Here is an 18,126-nt window from a genome sequence, read left to right as displayed (position 1 = left end):
CACACACACACACAGGCCACGAAAGATGATAGATACATTCCGGAAGCACACAGGTAATCATTCACTTTTGTTGGCGACATTTCTTAAGATAGCATCACCAAAGAAGAACAATGCGGTCGGTCCCCGGTATGGTTTCCATCAACTGCTGGGCGGGCGCGCGCGATGAAACTAATTATTTAATTGAGTTACCTTTTATGCTTCACTCTCGGCACCAGCAACGCAGCGAGACACAGGCACACACGCACCGCTAATGCTCTCGTGATTCATAAAACGTCGCAGCTTAATGAATGTCACCACACGGCGGTGGCAACGGTGGCGAGAATCCCGGCACCCAGCAGCAGCAGCAGCAGCAGCAGCAGGAGCAGGAGCAGCAAAGGACATGCCATCATTTCGGTCGCGATGCTCGTGACAAATGGTACGAAACCCTTAACGAACCGGCCATCATCAAACGGGAGCAAACCCACAACAACTGCCACCATTGCTGGCGTGGCGCTATATGCTGGGGATAATAATTTGCGTAATTTTATTGGCACCACTCCCCGGGGTTTGCTGGTGTGGTTCCGTGGTGATGGTGGTGGTAATTAGCCTCACCAGCGTCCCAGAAGTCCATTATCACTAACCGTGCTCTCACACACGCGCCCAGTGACAATTCACGGAGTCACGGAGAAGGGCGATGGGCGATGGTATGCTGCGCTGCTCGCGGTATGTTTTACGGTCCAGGTCCGCCTGGCCGCGACAACAGCTCCGTCGGGTCTAATCGCGTTGAGCAATGCGGCATATCTCATCGATGGTGAGGCGATTCGCCTCGTAATGGTGCGCAACGCACTACAACATGGCGTGCCAAGGGCGTGTCGGCACACGAATGAATGGCACGCAATGGCTGGCTTTGCGCAAAAAAAAAATGGCGGTGAAAACGAAATTAATAAATTGTACGAGTCCTAATTAACAAGATTACGCGCCCACGCCCCTCCCTGGGACTGTTTATCGCAGCCACTGCACGGTAATGTGTCAAGCTACATTGCACGCACACTGGCCCCCCCTCATGCATTGCATGACGCGCTGCTCGGTGCTCGCAAAACACTCCAAGCTCCCCATTTCACCAAAAGAAGCTCGTGAAGTTGACTGTTTCGGGTAGGCCGAGGGCACAATCCGGCTCACGGGCCATTTGCCCTTACCGTCAGCGCTGAACGACCTTCCGCTCAATTGATTCAACGCCAAAGGAGGGTGGGGCGGGGTCGGTCATTTTCCAAAAAGACCGAACCTCGAACCTCGAACGGAACATCTGTTGCTCGGCCGCTCGACCGCTCGACGCCTCGTCTAACAATCTGTAAATCGGTCGATAAGCATTTGATCAGCTTTTCGGGCTGCTTCGCCTTTTAGCCAAGGTCCACCTCTTTTTTAAGCGGGGGTTTTCTCAAATTGAGAGTCTTTAACGAACAGCACGCATCGCCTTATGGTGCGAAACGGATGGAACCAATGGCAGAATGATAAAGCCTATCAGGTCTCAGGGACAAGGATGCTGACAAGGAGGTTCGAGTCGTGTAGAATTTTCGCTCCTAATGAAATTATCAATATCTCAAGATGCCTTTAATCGGGACCGTTGATGAGTTTTAAAATTTCATCGTGAGGTTTATAACGTTTACTACATTTTTGTCAATCAGCACGTTCTAAAACAATCCATCTTAAGCTGCTACAACTTATTTAATCACATGTTACGATCTAGATTAGAAGTAGAGCTAACAAGACAAAAACTGTGTGAACCTCAACTCTATTCATGTTTCTAGATTTCGTAGGGTATTTTCGAGTGTTTCAGGTTAGTAAATTCCTTTAAAGATATTTTAATTAATTTGTAGAAACGTCAGAAAACACCATATAAACGCCTGTATCGTGTATATAGGAATAGCTAAGATGAATTTACTGTAAACATAACATTGCAAGGTAAATCATATCATACAATGCGCTCATACAAATGATTAAATTTGTAACGGCCTACAGCATGCTCAGAATTCTTCTCTGGCTATCATTGTTCTATGTTATTCCTCATTTATGTTGTCGTACATGTTATCCTTATTTGTTGACACAATCCAATGTGTAAATAAATGAATAAATAACGAGAAGACGAAAAGCACTTCAAATTACTTTCTGTTTTTCAGAAAGGTTTCGTTTGAAAATTTAGAACAAAAATCGTCCATCTAATAAATACCACAAAAGCTATTAGCTTCTGCAGCTGTATTCTTTTAATCCAGTAAAAGTCCACTCGTATTAGATTTTCATTCGAGACACTTCAGTTATCCAGCTAACTGTAAACAGTTTAAGCAACTGCAGGACTGTCCGATTCGCTTCTCGGCGACAAAGACAAAACCAAAAACCGTCGCTGCAAAATCCCCGGCCCCCGCCCCTTATAATCCCCGGCCAATTATCTCGAAATTTCGTCTCGCTTAAAAGCCAATTCGAAAAATGGCACTAATTAGACAACTGTGTTACATTTCATTCGCAGAGATTTATGCTTAAACTTTCCAAAACGAAAGTGACGTAATTTGGCCCACCCAGTGAGTCCCAGACCTTAGACCGCCCGTTTGTGCTCCCCGTTGTGGTACTTCGTAGTGCTTTCCTTTTTGCCATTTTGCCAAAAAGCGTGCGATGCTGTAATGGACAGTTTTACGACAACCCCTTTTTTAAATAACTGCTCCATGGTCTGTCACGGCGTTTGGTGTCTGGCGAACGCGAGAGCCGGCCAGAAGAAAAGAGATAAAGAGAACGACACAGAGAGAGAGAGAGCAACAAAGAAATCGTTGGAGCAAAAAGTGGTGCAAAAGGAGGAAAAGTTAAACACACGATCGGGAGGAAAACAGAGCAAACAACAGAAGCGAAAAAAAAGCGGAAAAGCCGGCCCACACGCCGGAGTGACCGGAGCAGAGGGATGACCCGAAAAGAAGGAAATCGGCCTGAGCAAACAGAACATAAATCTAATTTCCTACAAACCACTTTCTTGTCCGCCCATTCCGACCAACCGTCCGATCGACGCTCCGAGCTCCGTCCGGGCAATGGTGTCCGATGCTCCGTCCGTAGACCCCGCAACATCCCCCATTTCCTGCAACCCTCTTCCGAGCAATGAGACGCCGAAAAAAACCCTACAATTACCCTCCTCCTCCCTTCGAAAAAAGGTCTGACCAAGCCGGGGGTGAGGAAAAGTGCGGAACAATGCGGAGGGCACCAGAAACAGCCAGATAAAAGCTTCAAACTTTTGCTCCCTTCTTGGCGAGGCGTGGAACTCATCATCCTCATTCCTGCCCTGGCCGGGGCCTGGGCGAGCTTTTCCCGTGCGCCATCATCGATGCTTTTGTGCCATCGAGGCCAACACTCAGCAGCTTTACCAGCAACAGCAGCAGCCCCAAGAACCCTTACTTGCAGTTCCGCCGTTCTCTTGGATCCGATTCGATTCTTTAGTTGGATTATTCTTCTTTTAATTCTCGATTCTTTGCACCCAACACCAGCCTTTTCCTCACTTCCCGATTCCCGAGAAAACCTTTTCCTTTTTCCCATTTTCATTTTCCCACCACAACCCACCAAACCCGTTTTGGCAAAAGCGCGAAGATAAATTCCGGAAAAAATCCGGCCCCCGACGTCTCCCGTCCGCTGCGAGCGGCTGAGTGGAAGTGCAAACAGTAAAAGTTTTATTTGTCATTTCCCTTCTTTCATTGCTTTGTCGTCCATGGCCATGTATCGTGCCGGAAACGCCTGGAGTGGGCGGTGGGGTTTCAGCTTTCAGGGCCCTGGGATAAGGTGTAAGCAACGGCCTTCTCCCGCCCGCTCAGAAAAGAAAAAAAACCCACGTTAGAACCAAAGGTCGTGGTTCGCGTTGCGCGCGACCTACGAGAATCTAATGTTTATCTTTTCGGTTGGATGTTCGGTTGTTGTCGTCGACGTTGCGCCGGCGTCTCGCTCCGACCGCTTCACTGTTTCGATTTGTTTCCCTCCCATTTGGTCTCAAGCACAAAAGTCACCCGGACCCGGACCGGAACCCGGATCCAGGGGCTCACGAGCGCAAATCTAGCAAAACGAGAACAACTCCTTTTATCTCAAGTGTTGGCAGAAGGAAAGTTTGTCTTCTAAGCGCTAGCGCCATTCTTGGCATGCTCCAGATTCCCCCCTCCTCGGTTTTCCATCACACTCAATGCAGCCTAGCTTTAAGTTGAAGTGCCGGTTACGGGAAGCCGGAAGTTACCTCGATGGTCAGGAAGGAAGCGAATGATCCCAGGTTGTCACCGGGCACGTTAATCAGTCTCGCATGTCGACATCGGAAACTTCTGATCGCGGCTAATGCACACACCGCAGCACTCGCTTACTCGCTGACGGAGGGAAAAGCTGGTGGGAATTTCATTTGCTAATGACATCAGCGTCACACGCTTCCTAATTCCCATCACACTGCAAGACGCGCGGCTCGTCTCTTTAGCTCCGAGATTCTGAAGCAGTGGAAATCGCATTCGCAAAACCCGAGCTTTCCCCGGACATCGGATCCAGGGATTGCAAAAATCGATAATACCCAGACGACGATAATGCCCACAGACCAGCGCAGACCGGCCATCGACATCGAACGGTCAACCCCGGCCAACGGACGGAGACGAAGCGAATCGATAGCACCACATATGCACCACACACACACACACGCGCGAGGCCGCATTCTACCACAAACCATCTCATGGCATCTCATGCAGACGAGTTCCGAACTCGAGAACGAACGAACGAACTGCGAATGCGTGTCTGCAGCCATAATTAGGACGGTGCATCTCGTCAACATCCCGCTCCCAGTGTTCCCAGTGGCCGACGACGACGGTGACAACGACGAGGAATCGATAGACGATTCCCAGAGGGTGAAAGGAAAAAAAAACGATGACGCTTCTGGATAGGGTTTACCCCATAGCCAGGCCAATGGAACTGGACGAAGAACCCCGAACCACGGATGTCACGGACTTGAAGTTGCGGAGAATTTAAAGTGAAAATTGGAAATCCGATCCAAACAACGTGTCGGCCCCCGTGTTGAATGCCACAGATCCTGAAAAGCGATGATGCGTTCGACGTCGAACCCTGTTGTACTATCCCAAACCAATGACCTACTCAAACACTTGGTTCGTCTTTGCAGAGAAAAAACCAAAGAGATGAAAACCAAAAATACCTTCAAGTTTGCTTCCTTAGTCAGGAACAGACATCAGAATGCGCCAGAAGTCAACTCATTCGATGATGATGCGGCAGAAGTGGAAGCAAAGTGAATTTCCCGTGCCCCGAGAATAATGGTGGTGCGCTGATTGACGGTACCACCCCCACCGCCACGCTCATGAACTCGTCTGGAATTCACTTTGCATTCTGTCAGGTACACAGATTCACCACCGGGCAACCATTCAGCCATTCAAAGGGCCAACAGGCGGCACCCTAACCTAAATCGTGCTCCAGCAAACTCCCTGGCATCTATTCGTCGTCGTCGTCGTTGTCGTCTCGCCCAAAAGGATGCTTTGCATATTTGCAGCCCTTTCTCGTATAGGGAAAAGAACGGCGATACATACGGGTAGATGTATGTCACTCACTTTGTCTCTCTCTTTCTCTTCTTTATCAATTGCACCACAGAATGTTCACAGTGCGTTGGCGCCATCACGTCAGATCGCCCGTTTCGTCCTCGGCAACCACCACCACCACCACCACCACCAACGTACGACACCAAACAAAATATACCAAACAAATCACCAACCATCGCGTCGCGTCGTCGCCTCCTTCTTTGGTGGCGTTGGTGGTGGCCAAAACCCTCTAAAGCCAAAATGCTGCACTCCAAGATCCTGGGAATATGTCTGTGGTTCGTGCTTGGGAGCACAGTGAGCACCGCTCACCATTGACGACTCGCACCGTATGTGCATCTCCGCTTTGTGTGGCCGCGCACTACAAGCGACCACCAGACACACACAAACACACACACGACACACAGAAAAACGACTCAAACCTTCAAAGCCACAGGACGGAGGTGGATGTGAAACAGAACTGAAGTAATTATACAAATTAGAAGCATCACGGCACCGAAAGACGCCTGACGCCATATTGAGACCGACGACCGATGCGACGACATACCGACGTGAAGCGTGGCTGACATACCCCAACCACACTCCTCTCCTCCTCTGCTTCCTTCTCTTAAAAAACCAAACCAAATCCTTTAAGCACCGAGCACCGAGAAAAAGGCAACTCTCCTCCACTCTCTTCACTCGACACTACTCGATGGTGGAGGAGGTTCCCAGATGCCAGCCACAATTAAGAATGCGCCATACTGTTTACAAAACACCATCAACACAATTACACCATAAAAACAAATTTACTTGCACCACTTCCACTGATGCCGGGCACAGATTTTCCTCTCTCGCAGCGGTGCCGGTTTCCCGAAGCACCATCGCGGGCACCACAGACACCGGGAGGGGGGGGGTCTTTGCAGAAAAACCTTCCGCTTTCCACCCATTGCGACTTGCGGTTGTGGTTCGGTGAGAAGCCAAAAAGGAAGGAAGAAAAAGCTTCAGGCGTGTGATGCGAGTTCCTCACGCGTCCGAGCTGTTTATTAGAGAAGGAAAGAACGCGGCTAGGGGGGAAACGGTCGAAGCCCGAACCATACCAGAAGCTCTTCGCTCGTCGTCCTCCTCCTTTTGCGGGGGGCAGAAAAATCAGCGGGAGCTCATTTTCCATTCATTTGATGCAGCGCACATGCTGTGTGTGTGCATTCCTTGGCCTTACCTTCACTGTATTTGATTATGATGTCTGACCCGGGGGCTGGCCAGTGCTAGGGCCCGGGGGAAGGGGAAGGGTAGTTTGTTTTATCCAAATCCTTTCTTTTTCATGCTCCATTCACCATTTTGTTGTTTCTAGTACCCGGCTCTCGCTTCGCTACTAGCGCTTGGCACCTTCGGGCGTAAAAACTACATTTTTACCGAGCGACCTCACTATGCTCTCGAGCGAAAAGTGCATTTCAATTCTATAGCGAACGACCGGCCTTTGTGTGTGTGTGTGGCGCGCGCTCGCCCCGGCGCTGGTAATGGTGTTCCTTTTCCCAACCATTTCATGTCCTTTCGCTTTGGCCTGATACAAACGATTCGCCGCGTTCCGTTTAAGCGGATTCTGTGGTGCTTTGTCTGCAGGCCTTTGTGTTGCGCTGTTCCTCATCAACACGAACGGAGCATGGTCCCGTCCCCCTTTTCTTTTTTTGTTTTTGGTGGAAAATCATTTCCTTACACCAAACAGCCTAGAGAGCTTTGTAACGACGACGACGATTTCGCCATTTTGTTTTACATCGATGAGTGTAAATTCGTTTCGTCGTTTATGAAACCGTTTACGGTACACTTCGCGTACGTCAACGTCGCTGAGTCATGCAGGCCAGTGCCAGACGGCCATCGTCCATTACGGTGAGCTATCACTACTGAGAAGGTTCCGTTCGAAGTTCCCCTAGAGTACCCGAAAAACCCGTTTTTCAACAACAAATTTAGCACCAAGCGCACAACATTGCCAAAACAGACCAAATGCTACCATTGCGAGCGACTGGAAATGTTGTTGCTAAAGTTGTTTATAGTCCGGTCCCGGAAGCCACCGGTCAAAGCTACGACTAGTACGTGAGTTCTACGGGCTTCTGCTCCGGCTGCAAAAGGCCCAAATGTTCTACCGAAATTGCACCGGCCGCAGGTATACCGGAGCTGATGGCCGACCATTGGTGTACCGGAGGTGGTTTCAGGTGGTGGTCTCAGGACGCGAAATTTGTTGCCGATCCTTCCAAGCAAAACTGCCCCCCAAAAAGACCAACTCGAGCATTAGTGCTGTATGTGTGAAGAGCAGGGCTACCGTCGTCGGTGGTCGGTGGAAAACGGAACTTTTTCCCCTCGCCAGTCAAGTGGCAGTCCGGTTTGGTTTGGTTTTGCAATTCCCCGGCATGCCGACATGCACCTCTCACTTCACTGACCGAACTTCGTTGGAAGTTGAACTTCCCCCCCCCCCCCCCCCCCCGGGCCCATTCCTCTGCAAATATTGCAAACCATCTTCCATGGTGGCCTTCTTCCGGGGGTTGGGGGTTTCTTTCATTCGTACCGATTCCCTCTGGGGATTCCTCCATCCTCCCCGGGTCAGTGCGAGGCTCAATAAAATGAAGAAAGTTATGGTAACACCAACTGGCCAACGAAAGGGTTTGCCGCGGCGGCGGAATGCTTTTCCCTTTTGCTGTGCTTTTCCGTTTACTCCCCGTCCTTTCCAATAGTAGTCCTATTCCCGGCGATCGAAATTGTACCCAGACAGCAGCGTTGGTGTGGAGGGACGAAGAGTGGGATAGAGAGGACTAAGGCCCCTTAGAGTGGTAACTTTTTTCCCCCCCCCCGGAGACAGACTTATGGTCAGCTTGTTCGCTCGCTTTGCACATAGTAGATTTGCTCCAATGATTATTTGCCTCACATGCAACGAGTTCTAAGGATCCCCTCCGCTCCGAATACTGCTTCATCTTCGTCCATTTGCTACCGGATCCGAAAAGAACGAAAATAAAACATGATGAAGCAGATGATGATACATTGGCATTGGCCGAAGACCGAACGTTCCATTTCCCCGGAACGATGCATTGCACTCCGTATGAAACGGACGCCAAGATCGAAGATCTGGCATCCCGGTCGGTGGTCTACGTTGTGTATCGAGCCCGTGCTGGTCTGAAATCGATACAAATCATCACTCAGCATTCAACAACGAGACAAGCATTCTGCATGCTGATGTCTGCTTCTAATTAAGTCTCGCTCCTGGCTCCTGGCTGGTACGTTTCTCCCAGGGAAACTATGCACCAGACCGACAACACGCCTTACGGCGACAAGCGACTATGGTCCTCTGCACGAACCCTGGACGCTACGGAGCCCTCGCCTCACCGATGCACGACGATGCACTCGTCCGCAATTATGAAGTAATAAATTGACTGACCACCACCGCAGACCAATCCGTCCTAAATCTTGGGGAAGGGGGGGGCCGGACGAGCGAGGATCGTTGTACAGCTGGACAACGTAAACAACATCGTCTTCGTGGGTTACCCGCCCCTCCCCTCCCTTTACGTCGCTCGCACCGGACCCACACAAACACCACAATTCAGCGAAGTGCAAGAGAACCAAGCCAGCACCACCCCTCGACGCCATCGGGGCCGGATATTTCCGGACGTCGACCATTGGCGGCCTGCGTCCATCTGGTGCTCGAGAGACGCCCGCACAAACGGAAGCTGCAGACACACACACACACACACGCGCGCGCAGGCGGAACGTTAGGAGTAAACAAACACAATCCTCTTTAATGTGCGATCGGCTACCGAAGATTGGCCCTTTCCGGGTACACCATGTAGCGTACATCATGTAGCAATGGCCGGAACCCACGAGCACGGAGCTCCGTCCGGTCGAATGTGTATCGGAGTGGAAATCAAATCAAACCTCCAGTTCGCGGCGTGCGACCGGCAGCGGCAGCGAATCATCGCCACTGATACGCCACTAACGCCACTAATGGCGCGTGACGACAGCGCAGCAAACCGAACCACTTTCCACTGATTTGTTTCGGAACAAGGAAAAGCATGCAGCACGGAAAGGCATGTCGGATATGCTGGCGCTGCTGCCACTAGTGCTCATTCGTTTATTATTTCTCGTCTGCTTGTCTGCATGCTTACAGCCGGTAGCTCGTTCTGCCCGTTTCTTATGATCCTTTTGGGGCCGATGGCCCATTTGTGCGACGCTCAGCAGTCCTCCTGCTCTTCAACGCAACGTTTGATGTTTATCGTAAATCATTCCACCGAGCGATTATTATTACAGATCGTCCACCCTGTTTATTGTTTCGTCGATGCTCACCCATAGCATACATACATATGCTACAATTGAACCCCCGGCGAGAAAAGAATCAAATCGAAGAGCAGAGAAGAAAGACAGTTCTAGAATGAGGGTGTACAACCGAACGGTTACTGCTCCTTTAGCTCCAAGAACGAGATCGCACGAATCAAACGCTAAACGTCTGCTGTTTCAGTTGGGATTTCCCTCGCCCCAAAAACCCACAAAGTGTCAAAGCAAAAGCGCAGACTAGCACCAAACATGAACCCAACCCCCAGCGAAAGCACGGAGAAAACAAGATTTTCCCAACCATTTGCTTGCTTCGTCTCTACGGGCGAATCGGTATGCGCGTGACGCGATGCAAAAATCACCGATTCGTTGGACCGATTCGACGTCGCCGCCGCCGGTGGTTGTCGTCGTCCTCGTGGCGCGTAGCCGCACGGGCAAAGTTTCCTGAGATGGAGGGGAGGGAGAAAGTTTAATCTTCCTAAAAGCCGGAAACCGGCAACCAACCAACCAACCAACACAACCAAACCAACCATCAAACCTGCACGGCCTGTTGTAGCCGAGTTCTCGTCGAGCTAGTTAGCCAGTTAGTTAGCGCCAGCCGCTGGGCTGCGCTGGTCTGGGGTAGGGTAGTACGCCCTTTCGAGCAGCCCGGGAGGTGCCGGCACCCACCGGATGTAACGCGCAACAGGAAAAACCACAACCAAACCAGCAACGTCGTAGTTTTGCGTGCGAACAACGTTGAACGCGAACAAGCTGTCTCTCCGACGAAAACCATCGCCAGACGTTCTCTCTATCTCTCTTTCTTCCTCTCTCCCTTACCCCGTCGTCCTCTTGCTTGCTCTGCCTATCCGTTGGCTACTTTATGTTTCCCGAGATTTCCCGAGCCAACACCGGGGAATCCTGGTGGGGTACGACACACCAGTCGCACTCAACCCAGATGATTCCTTCGAACATAAAACTACACGTTTTACTGTTGCTGCCGGGAATTTGATCATCGTTTATTCGAAAGAAAGCGATGGAAAGGGGGGAAGCGCACGCGAGAGGTGTAAACCGGTGTACACTTGTGTGGAGTAGTGGTGTCTTGAGTGTGAAAAATTGGACCACATTACCAGTCCGGTGGAGCCTCGTCGATGCTTCTTCTGCTTCTGCAGGTGCTGTAGAGGGGTTTTCATTCTACCAAAAACCACCAAAAACCATCTCGCAAACCACTAGCGAATCCCATTTAGTCGGAAAGGAATGATTTTTGGAGTTTTTCTTATGAAACGGATTCGAGAAATCACGGAAAACCCATTCACACGTGCTAATGACGTTGTAATAAACTGGAAAGTATTTCGGAGAAAGTCTCCACCAGATTGGAACACATTAAATCGTGCCTATGCCTGGTGACTTCTTGGAGCGGCAACAGCAACACGTTTACACGTTTGTGCAAATCTTAAATCCTCGTAAGGTTCCCGATACGACTTTGAATCTGTGTTTGTGTGACTCAAAATCAACCGATTGATTCGCAGCCCTTCGAGCGTGCCTGGAACCTCGGAGCCAATGCGTTATCACCGGAGGTCTTTTCGTTGCCGATACGATAACCCCTCAGCCAACCCGTTAGTATCTTGCGAGCACCGGAACTCGCCGGAGCATCATCATAGCGGCACTCCCGCACGCGGTTTTCATCCGCGTCATCTGCTACACGTCAACGCTCCTCCCCGTAAACCTTCCGTTTACCCTTTTTTCTTCGATGTTTGTACCACGTGTGGGCGTGAAAAAGGTCTCGGCTCTCGGGAAAAAAGGGGCGAGTGGAAAAACCTTTTTGCTTCGCCTCCGTCCGTCTCCCATCCACGCCTTAAACGAAGGCAAAAGAAAAAAGTGAATCCCCCACTTTTAGCGAAAACCGCTTCAGCGATGTTTGTTGGTTTGCTTAAGCGGCGTGTTTCGGGGATGGAACATCATGTAGTTGGAGAGGAGAGGAGTGTTATACCGAATTCCTTCAGTACATTTGCTCTTCATTGCATGCATTTTCCGACGGCTCAAAAGGATATGATCGTCCTGGCGCCTGCCGAAAGGCTGGAAGCTATTATTTATCCATTTTATGCAAGTTGTTGAAACCCGCCATTTGTGTACTCGAGTGGCGAGGGGGTGGGGCTACTCTACAGAACTTTCGGTATTCATATTGCATCACAACACAACTCTTTCCATTATTAGTACAATTTTCTATGGTTATTATGGTTGAAAATTTCACTTAAATCCAATGAATGTTTTTAATATAAAGTCTCGTGGTTAAATAACTGTTTTGTACCAGAATCCGACAGAGCCGAGGACGACTGGATGCCAGCTCAGTATCAAGCTCCTCACGCGAACGGTGTTTGAATAAGGTACCTGGATTTTCAAAAATAGACAAATTGTTTCTACTTGAAATAGGGGCCTCGTCCCGTCCATCGCCACCATTTTGATGGATGTGCGCTGATGTGCTGTCCCTTTTTTAGCTCCCAAAAAGTGCTCGATGAGCAGAACTGAACTGAATACATGTGTACGTGCAGCTTCCTGTAGCACAAGTTTTTTCTTCGTTTACTGAAACACCATTAATTTGCTGGCATGGCTAGACCGGGTATACCGTTGCGCAAATATGCGGTGTTCTCTTTACTGCACCTGAAACCCGGTTGCAGGAACGGGGGGGAAAATCATTCCGATGAAAACTTTAGTAACAATGCACCGGAACGTCAGCGGCACTTATTTTGAAAGTATATATATATAACACTGTAATCCAATAATTTGAAATGCATCCTTTCAGCTGAACGTTCCCATAGATTTAACTATCCTTTGCCATAGTTTGTACTATGTAAGCGTAATAAATAACCTGAATGCCAGTGAACGGTGTTCAAAACAGTGACGAGAGCAAGCGAAATATGAACCCAAATCCCCGGGAACCGAATTTTTCACAGCGGCGTTAATACTGGTGGCCCTCCCAAAAAAGCACTACTCATGGTACTGACGTAACCATTTTTCATGCTTCGATCAGCATGGCTCTCAGGGGAAACCTGAGCCCAACATCACGGTCGTTCCATCTCTCTGTGATAGAAACATTCTATCTAGGTAACACAAGAATGTCGCTTTGTTCGTTGCATGTTGCATCACGAACGGGTCACAGACACACACATACAGTGCGGTCCTGGCCGATTCTCGACCAGCTCCGATGCTGCTCAATATTTAATCTGCTGCAAACGAAGTGAACGACGCTACCGAGACTTACTGTGGCATGTGGAGGAGGACAGAGCCTTTTTCGGTGCATAGCGCACGACACACAACAAGAGCCACTTTCACTGCTAGACCATGCTATGCATGAAGCAATATCACTAATGGTAGGGTCCACTAAAGGACCGAATAATCTGGGGAATAGCCTCGATACGGGGCACCAAGTAACAACCATCCTGGACCAACCATCATTAAGTGTTCGATTCATTGGCTTTCCCTTACGGGTACGATGCGACGGTAGAGCTTGGGTGTGTTCTTTTGGGGTATATTCGAGAAAATTTTGTGAGCTAGTTGTGGAGGATACTAAAGGTTTTGGTTTGATCATTATTTGGAACATTATTAGTCTGGTTTTAAAAGTTGATCAGGCGTTTAGCTCGTACAAATGAAATGATGCGCGATTATTCTGTTATTAAAGAGCTGTAATCGTACAATGCTTTAAGATTGTTTTCTTCTTCGACAAAAAATAGAACTGAAACAAGTTACACCATAGCACATAACTGAAAAAAACAACCAAAAATAGGTCACTGGCCGTAAATGATATGACATTTCAAACCGCCCACATCATTTTACTCGCTTAATAATCCGCATTTCACTAAAGCATTTCAACGGAAAATTTTAATTGACGTCACACAATTAAACGATCTCCATTTTCATTTTTCGAACGCATTAAAGCACATCATACTATGAAAATGAAATCATTCATTCGCGTCAACGTTATAGCTTGATAAGCGAGTTTTTCGGACGGGGTGGGGGGTGGGGGGGGGGGGGGGGTGGATGGTTGATTCCGGATAATGACACCCAGCAACGCTCGCAATAAACTCGCAAACGAAACACGTTTGTGGTCCAGCGCGATGCAAGAGCCTACTCGTACACCATAAATGGCCGCCACTCGTGATGACACCGTTTCGCGCGTCATTAAATGTACGCCCGGGTGCGTGTGTGTATTTGCGATACCCAAAAACCACCGGCCGGCTGTGTAAACCAATGCCGTACAATGGCCCACTACCGCGGGAAATTGTAACGCCCGCGCGCCAAAAACGCCCAAACCCACCTATAAAGACATCAAAGTGTGTGCACTTACCACAATTGGCGATGATCTGAAGCAGAATCGCGAGGCTGACGAACCGTTTCAGCGCACTGTATCCGAGGGTCCGCGAGGACCGCGACGCAACACCACTGCCCGTATCCATCTTGCACCAATTGCCACCAATCATAGCCGGGTGGCGTTGCGTTCTTCGGTTTGGTTGTTTTTTTTTTTTTCACTATTTAATCACGAGCGAGTAAGGAATTAGTACGGCCGGAGTCACTGTTCACTGTGTTTCGGTAGCATAGCTTTTGGGCTTAGACTGCTTGGATGAAGCGCGAAATGAAATGCCTAGCGAAACGAAAACTGTCACTTATCGTTCGCCACCTTCGATGCGATGTGTCACAATCACACACGATCCGTTCGAATAACGGACTCAACTCTCAGCGCATAGAGAGCATAGGGGAGCATAGGGTGAAATCGTAGCACGTCATGAAACACACTCGTGGCGTAAATTATGTGCAGCAGCATAACCGAACCGTGCGGAAGAGGAAGAGGTGGACTGTTGTGCGAAGCATCAACTCCTTTATTATATTGAATTAAATAGCCCAAACCTCACCAACCGGGCCGCAGACGACGGGTTCCTGCTGCAAGCACCAGGCAATATATAACCGGGCGCGCGCGCCTCCGTCCCCTCAGAGAACCACTTCCGAAAAGAGTGTCACTATTAGCTGTGTTTTGACAGCGCACAAACGCGCACACTCGACCACAATTAACTTCTTGGCCTTCACTTCTTGGCCTTCACTTCTTTCCTTCTCGACACTGCCGTCGTCGTCGTCGTCGACGTGAATGTCGCAAAAAGGGAAGAGTATTTACGAATCCCACCCCAAAAACCCTCCGCACTTTCCGGTTCCGTCACACTTTTCACGGTTGCCACTCGTGTTCTCGCTCGCGCACTGTCGACCGTACTGTCGACCGGGACTGGCTGGCTGGGCACAGGAGGCTGAGCAGAACGAGCAGGCCGGGTGCTGGGCCTGTCTGTCAGAGATTCATAAATATTTTTTTAATTACACGACCTTCCTTCCTGTCCTCGTCTTCGTCGCTTCGGCGGCGCCCGGGGACCACTCGATCACTCGGTTCTTACGTTTTTCCTTTTCCTCTCTCCTTCTTCTTGTTCACTGTTCTTCTAAAAAACACACGCGGAACGAACCGTACGTGCAGGGATTGCAACCGGAACGCGTTGACAGCACGATCCCAGGAGAGGGGCGGGGGCGAGTGGTTAAGCTGCCTGAGTCAACAAGCGCACCCAATCGCGGGCAGCGGTGGCGAGTATGCTGTGGAAACAGAATAAGAAGAAGAAGAAGAGAACGGAAGGAACATTAAAAAAGGATTTTACTTTGGGCGCAGCAAAAGGAGCAGCAGCCGAACAGGAAAATAAGAAACCAACGAAAGAAAATCACTGAACTATCGCGCAAACATCGTGCCCCCTGGTAATGTGTTCCCCTCACTCCAACTACGATCGTTTCGCTTTCGAGTACGGGACACGGATTTGGTGCCCGTGGCGGGCACGCCACGTCGCCGGCTGCAAACAGTATTCCACTCCTTGGCGTACCCGTTGACAGTGGCATTGTTTGCTCTCGATGTTATGGTCGAACCGCAGCAGCAGTCCCTTGGAGCGACGACAATGATGATGATGATGATGATGATGATATGACACCGGGAGTCCGCCCGGCAGGAACAGAACCGAACCCACCACCCAACTTGTCCCCAACTAAACCTTCCGTCACTCCGTCACTGGCCGTATCCGGTGTGCAGCAGTTAAAAGGGGCAATAAATCATCGCACGTTCAGCGGCGTAGAGCCGCGATCTACCACCACGGGGCAGTCCGATCGAAAGGAAACCAGAATAAAGCGCCAAGGCTAAAGGACAGGGCCGCAGCCACTTGCCACTGTTGACATCTTCGAGCTTCGAGTTAACCTTCCTCTCCATCCACCGACAGTCTACGTGGCTTTTTGACGACCCGAAAGGCGGTTTAAGGGTTGCTCTCCCACTAGAGGGATATACGGAACTAGCTCCTAACTATTTGGCCGGTTTCTATGGCACCGACGCATAGCAACACAATCGCACCCCGCTGACGCAGCAGCACCGTGTGGTCGCGGATGTTTCGGAGTTTTGCCAAATCCTCTGCTATCGCCGAGACACCGAGTCCAACTGTGTCTTCGAGGGGGCACTGGGAGTGGCATTGGCCGTTTTTTCCGAGAAAAAAAAACGCTTCAACAGCATCAACACTACACCGGACCGGAACCGGACACGCTGTCAAGATGTGACAGATTGGTAAGATTGATTCCTCTACTCCGAATGCCGAAAATTCGAAACCGAAAGCTGCCACGTCAGTTACGCGCGCTAGTGGGTTCGTGGATTCAGGAAAAAATCAATTTCACCGTGACGGGCAGTCTCTGAACATACCGTGCGACCTACCTGCCTGCCTACCTGCCCTGTACACCTTCATAAACCGATCGAGAGGATCAGCGCCGACCCCGAGTGACCGAGTGGGAATTGCAGAAACAAAAATCTAAAAATTGAGCCACCCTTACTCCCAGGAAAGGGCTGACTCACTTAAAAAAAAAACACACACACACACACACACACACACACACACACAAACACACACACACACAAACAGTCCGCTATACGCTACTGAAACAATGATTTTCCAATCCACGCGCACCATCCTACGTCAATGCCGAGCGGCGATACTAAATTGGAAAACTATCCGCCCTCCCGTGGGAGAAATGCGTCCGGATCAGACCTGGAAGGGCCATGTGTGTGTGTGTGTGTCAATCCTGTTCGCTTTCCCTCGAAAACCCCGCTCGGTTCGCCGGGCGTCGTCACTGGCATCTATCCGACGCGACAATCATGCTGCCTGGCATACAGCGTAGCATAAACATTGCTTGCGTTTGCAGCATTTCCAGCGGACAGCAAAGTTGTTTTGTTAGTTTGTAAAGCCAACAACAAAAGAGTGCGCATAAGGAAGTGGTTTGCCGGCACCACTTCTTTCCTTTTTTTTATGTGTTATGTTATTTTTCCGAGCGTTTTTTTTTCTGCTTCTTTTTTTTGGGCAAATGGAAAACGGATTCGGGACAAAGTAGCGACAAATGCGAACAAATCGGAAACAGAAAGGCTGAGAATAAAAAGAAAAAAACACACAGGAATCACCGCTCAAAACAACATCCGGAAGCCGGCTTAAAGTTCCGAACGGGACGGTGCGGCTGCTGCCAGCGGCACAGTGAGGAACAGTGAGGTTGACTCAACACGGTCCCTCACCGGTCCACCGTACCACCGCCTCCGGATCCAGATTTCGGGCTGGTACAGCAATCTGTCCCGCTCGTGGCTCGTCGAGCTTTGTAGCTTCGAAGCGATGGAACAGATTATGGTGCTTAAGAATGGATGGAGACGCCACAAGAGAGACGTCACGACAAAAAGCAGTCGCGGGCGGGTTGGTGAAGGGAGAGAGGCAGCGGCCGCGGCAAGGCAGGGGAAAAATCAGCAAAACACACAAACGTACACAATGTGGAACAAACAGAAAAGAGCAACCACGTGGAAAGCAACAGAACCGAGCAGAACTAGCACCGTCACCGAGTGCACAACAACATGGACCAAGACTCGGTGCCAGGTTCCCCAACTTTCTCACCGGCTAGCACTTGAAGCAAAGCCACACAGAGCCACAGGATGCTTGGGTGGGTTCCCCACTTTAGATCAGCGATTGTGTGGTGCGCTCGTAACTTGGTCTTGTTTTGTCCAAGCTTTATCAAACTGACGGCCACACTAGGAGCATGGAATGTTTCATGTTTTCTAGAGCATCTTTAGAGCTGGAAAACATTACATTGCTTTCCTGCAGTGTCGTATTGTTTCTAAATTATGACGCACAACGAAAGGAAATTATTTGAAATTGAAAAAACAATCGTCCATCGCAAAAGTGCAAAGTTTTCGGAATAGATCGAAGTACACTGGGAA

General features: G+C 49.7%; 1 protein-coding gene across 1 annotated transcript in view; it reads right to left on the bottom strand.

Annotated features, from left to right (window-relative positions):
• LOC125949363 (uncharacterized) overlaps nucleotides 1-15,030 on the bottom strand; it is a 117,788-nt gene extending 102,758 nt beyond the window's left edge. Inside the window, exon 1 of the mRNA XM_049676331.1 lies at nucleotides 14,170-15,030. Within this exon, the coding sequence (XP_049532288.1) occupies nucleotides 14,170-14,302 (133 nt within the window). The 5' untranslated portion in view covers nucleotides 14,303-15,030. The remainder of the gene's footprint in view (nucleotides 1-14,169) is intronic.
• Between the last annotated feature and the right edge of the window lie 3,096 nt (nucleotides 15,031-18,126).

This window comes from Anopheles darlingi, chromosome 2 (assembly GCF_943734745.1).
Source record: "Anopheles darlingi chromosome 2, idAnoDarlMG_H_01, whole genome shotgun sequence".
NCBI lineage: Eukaryota > Metazoa > Arthropoda > Insecta > Diptera > Culicidae > Anopheles > Anopheles darlingi.
Note: the sequence above shows the minus strand (reverse complement) of the source record. Positions and strands in the feature narration are given on the sequence as shown.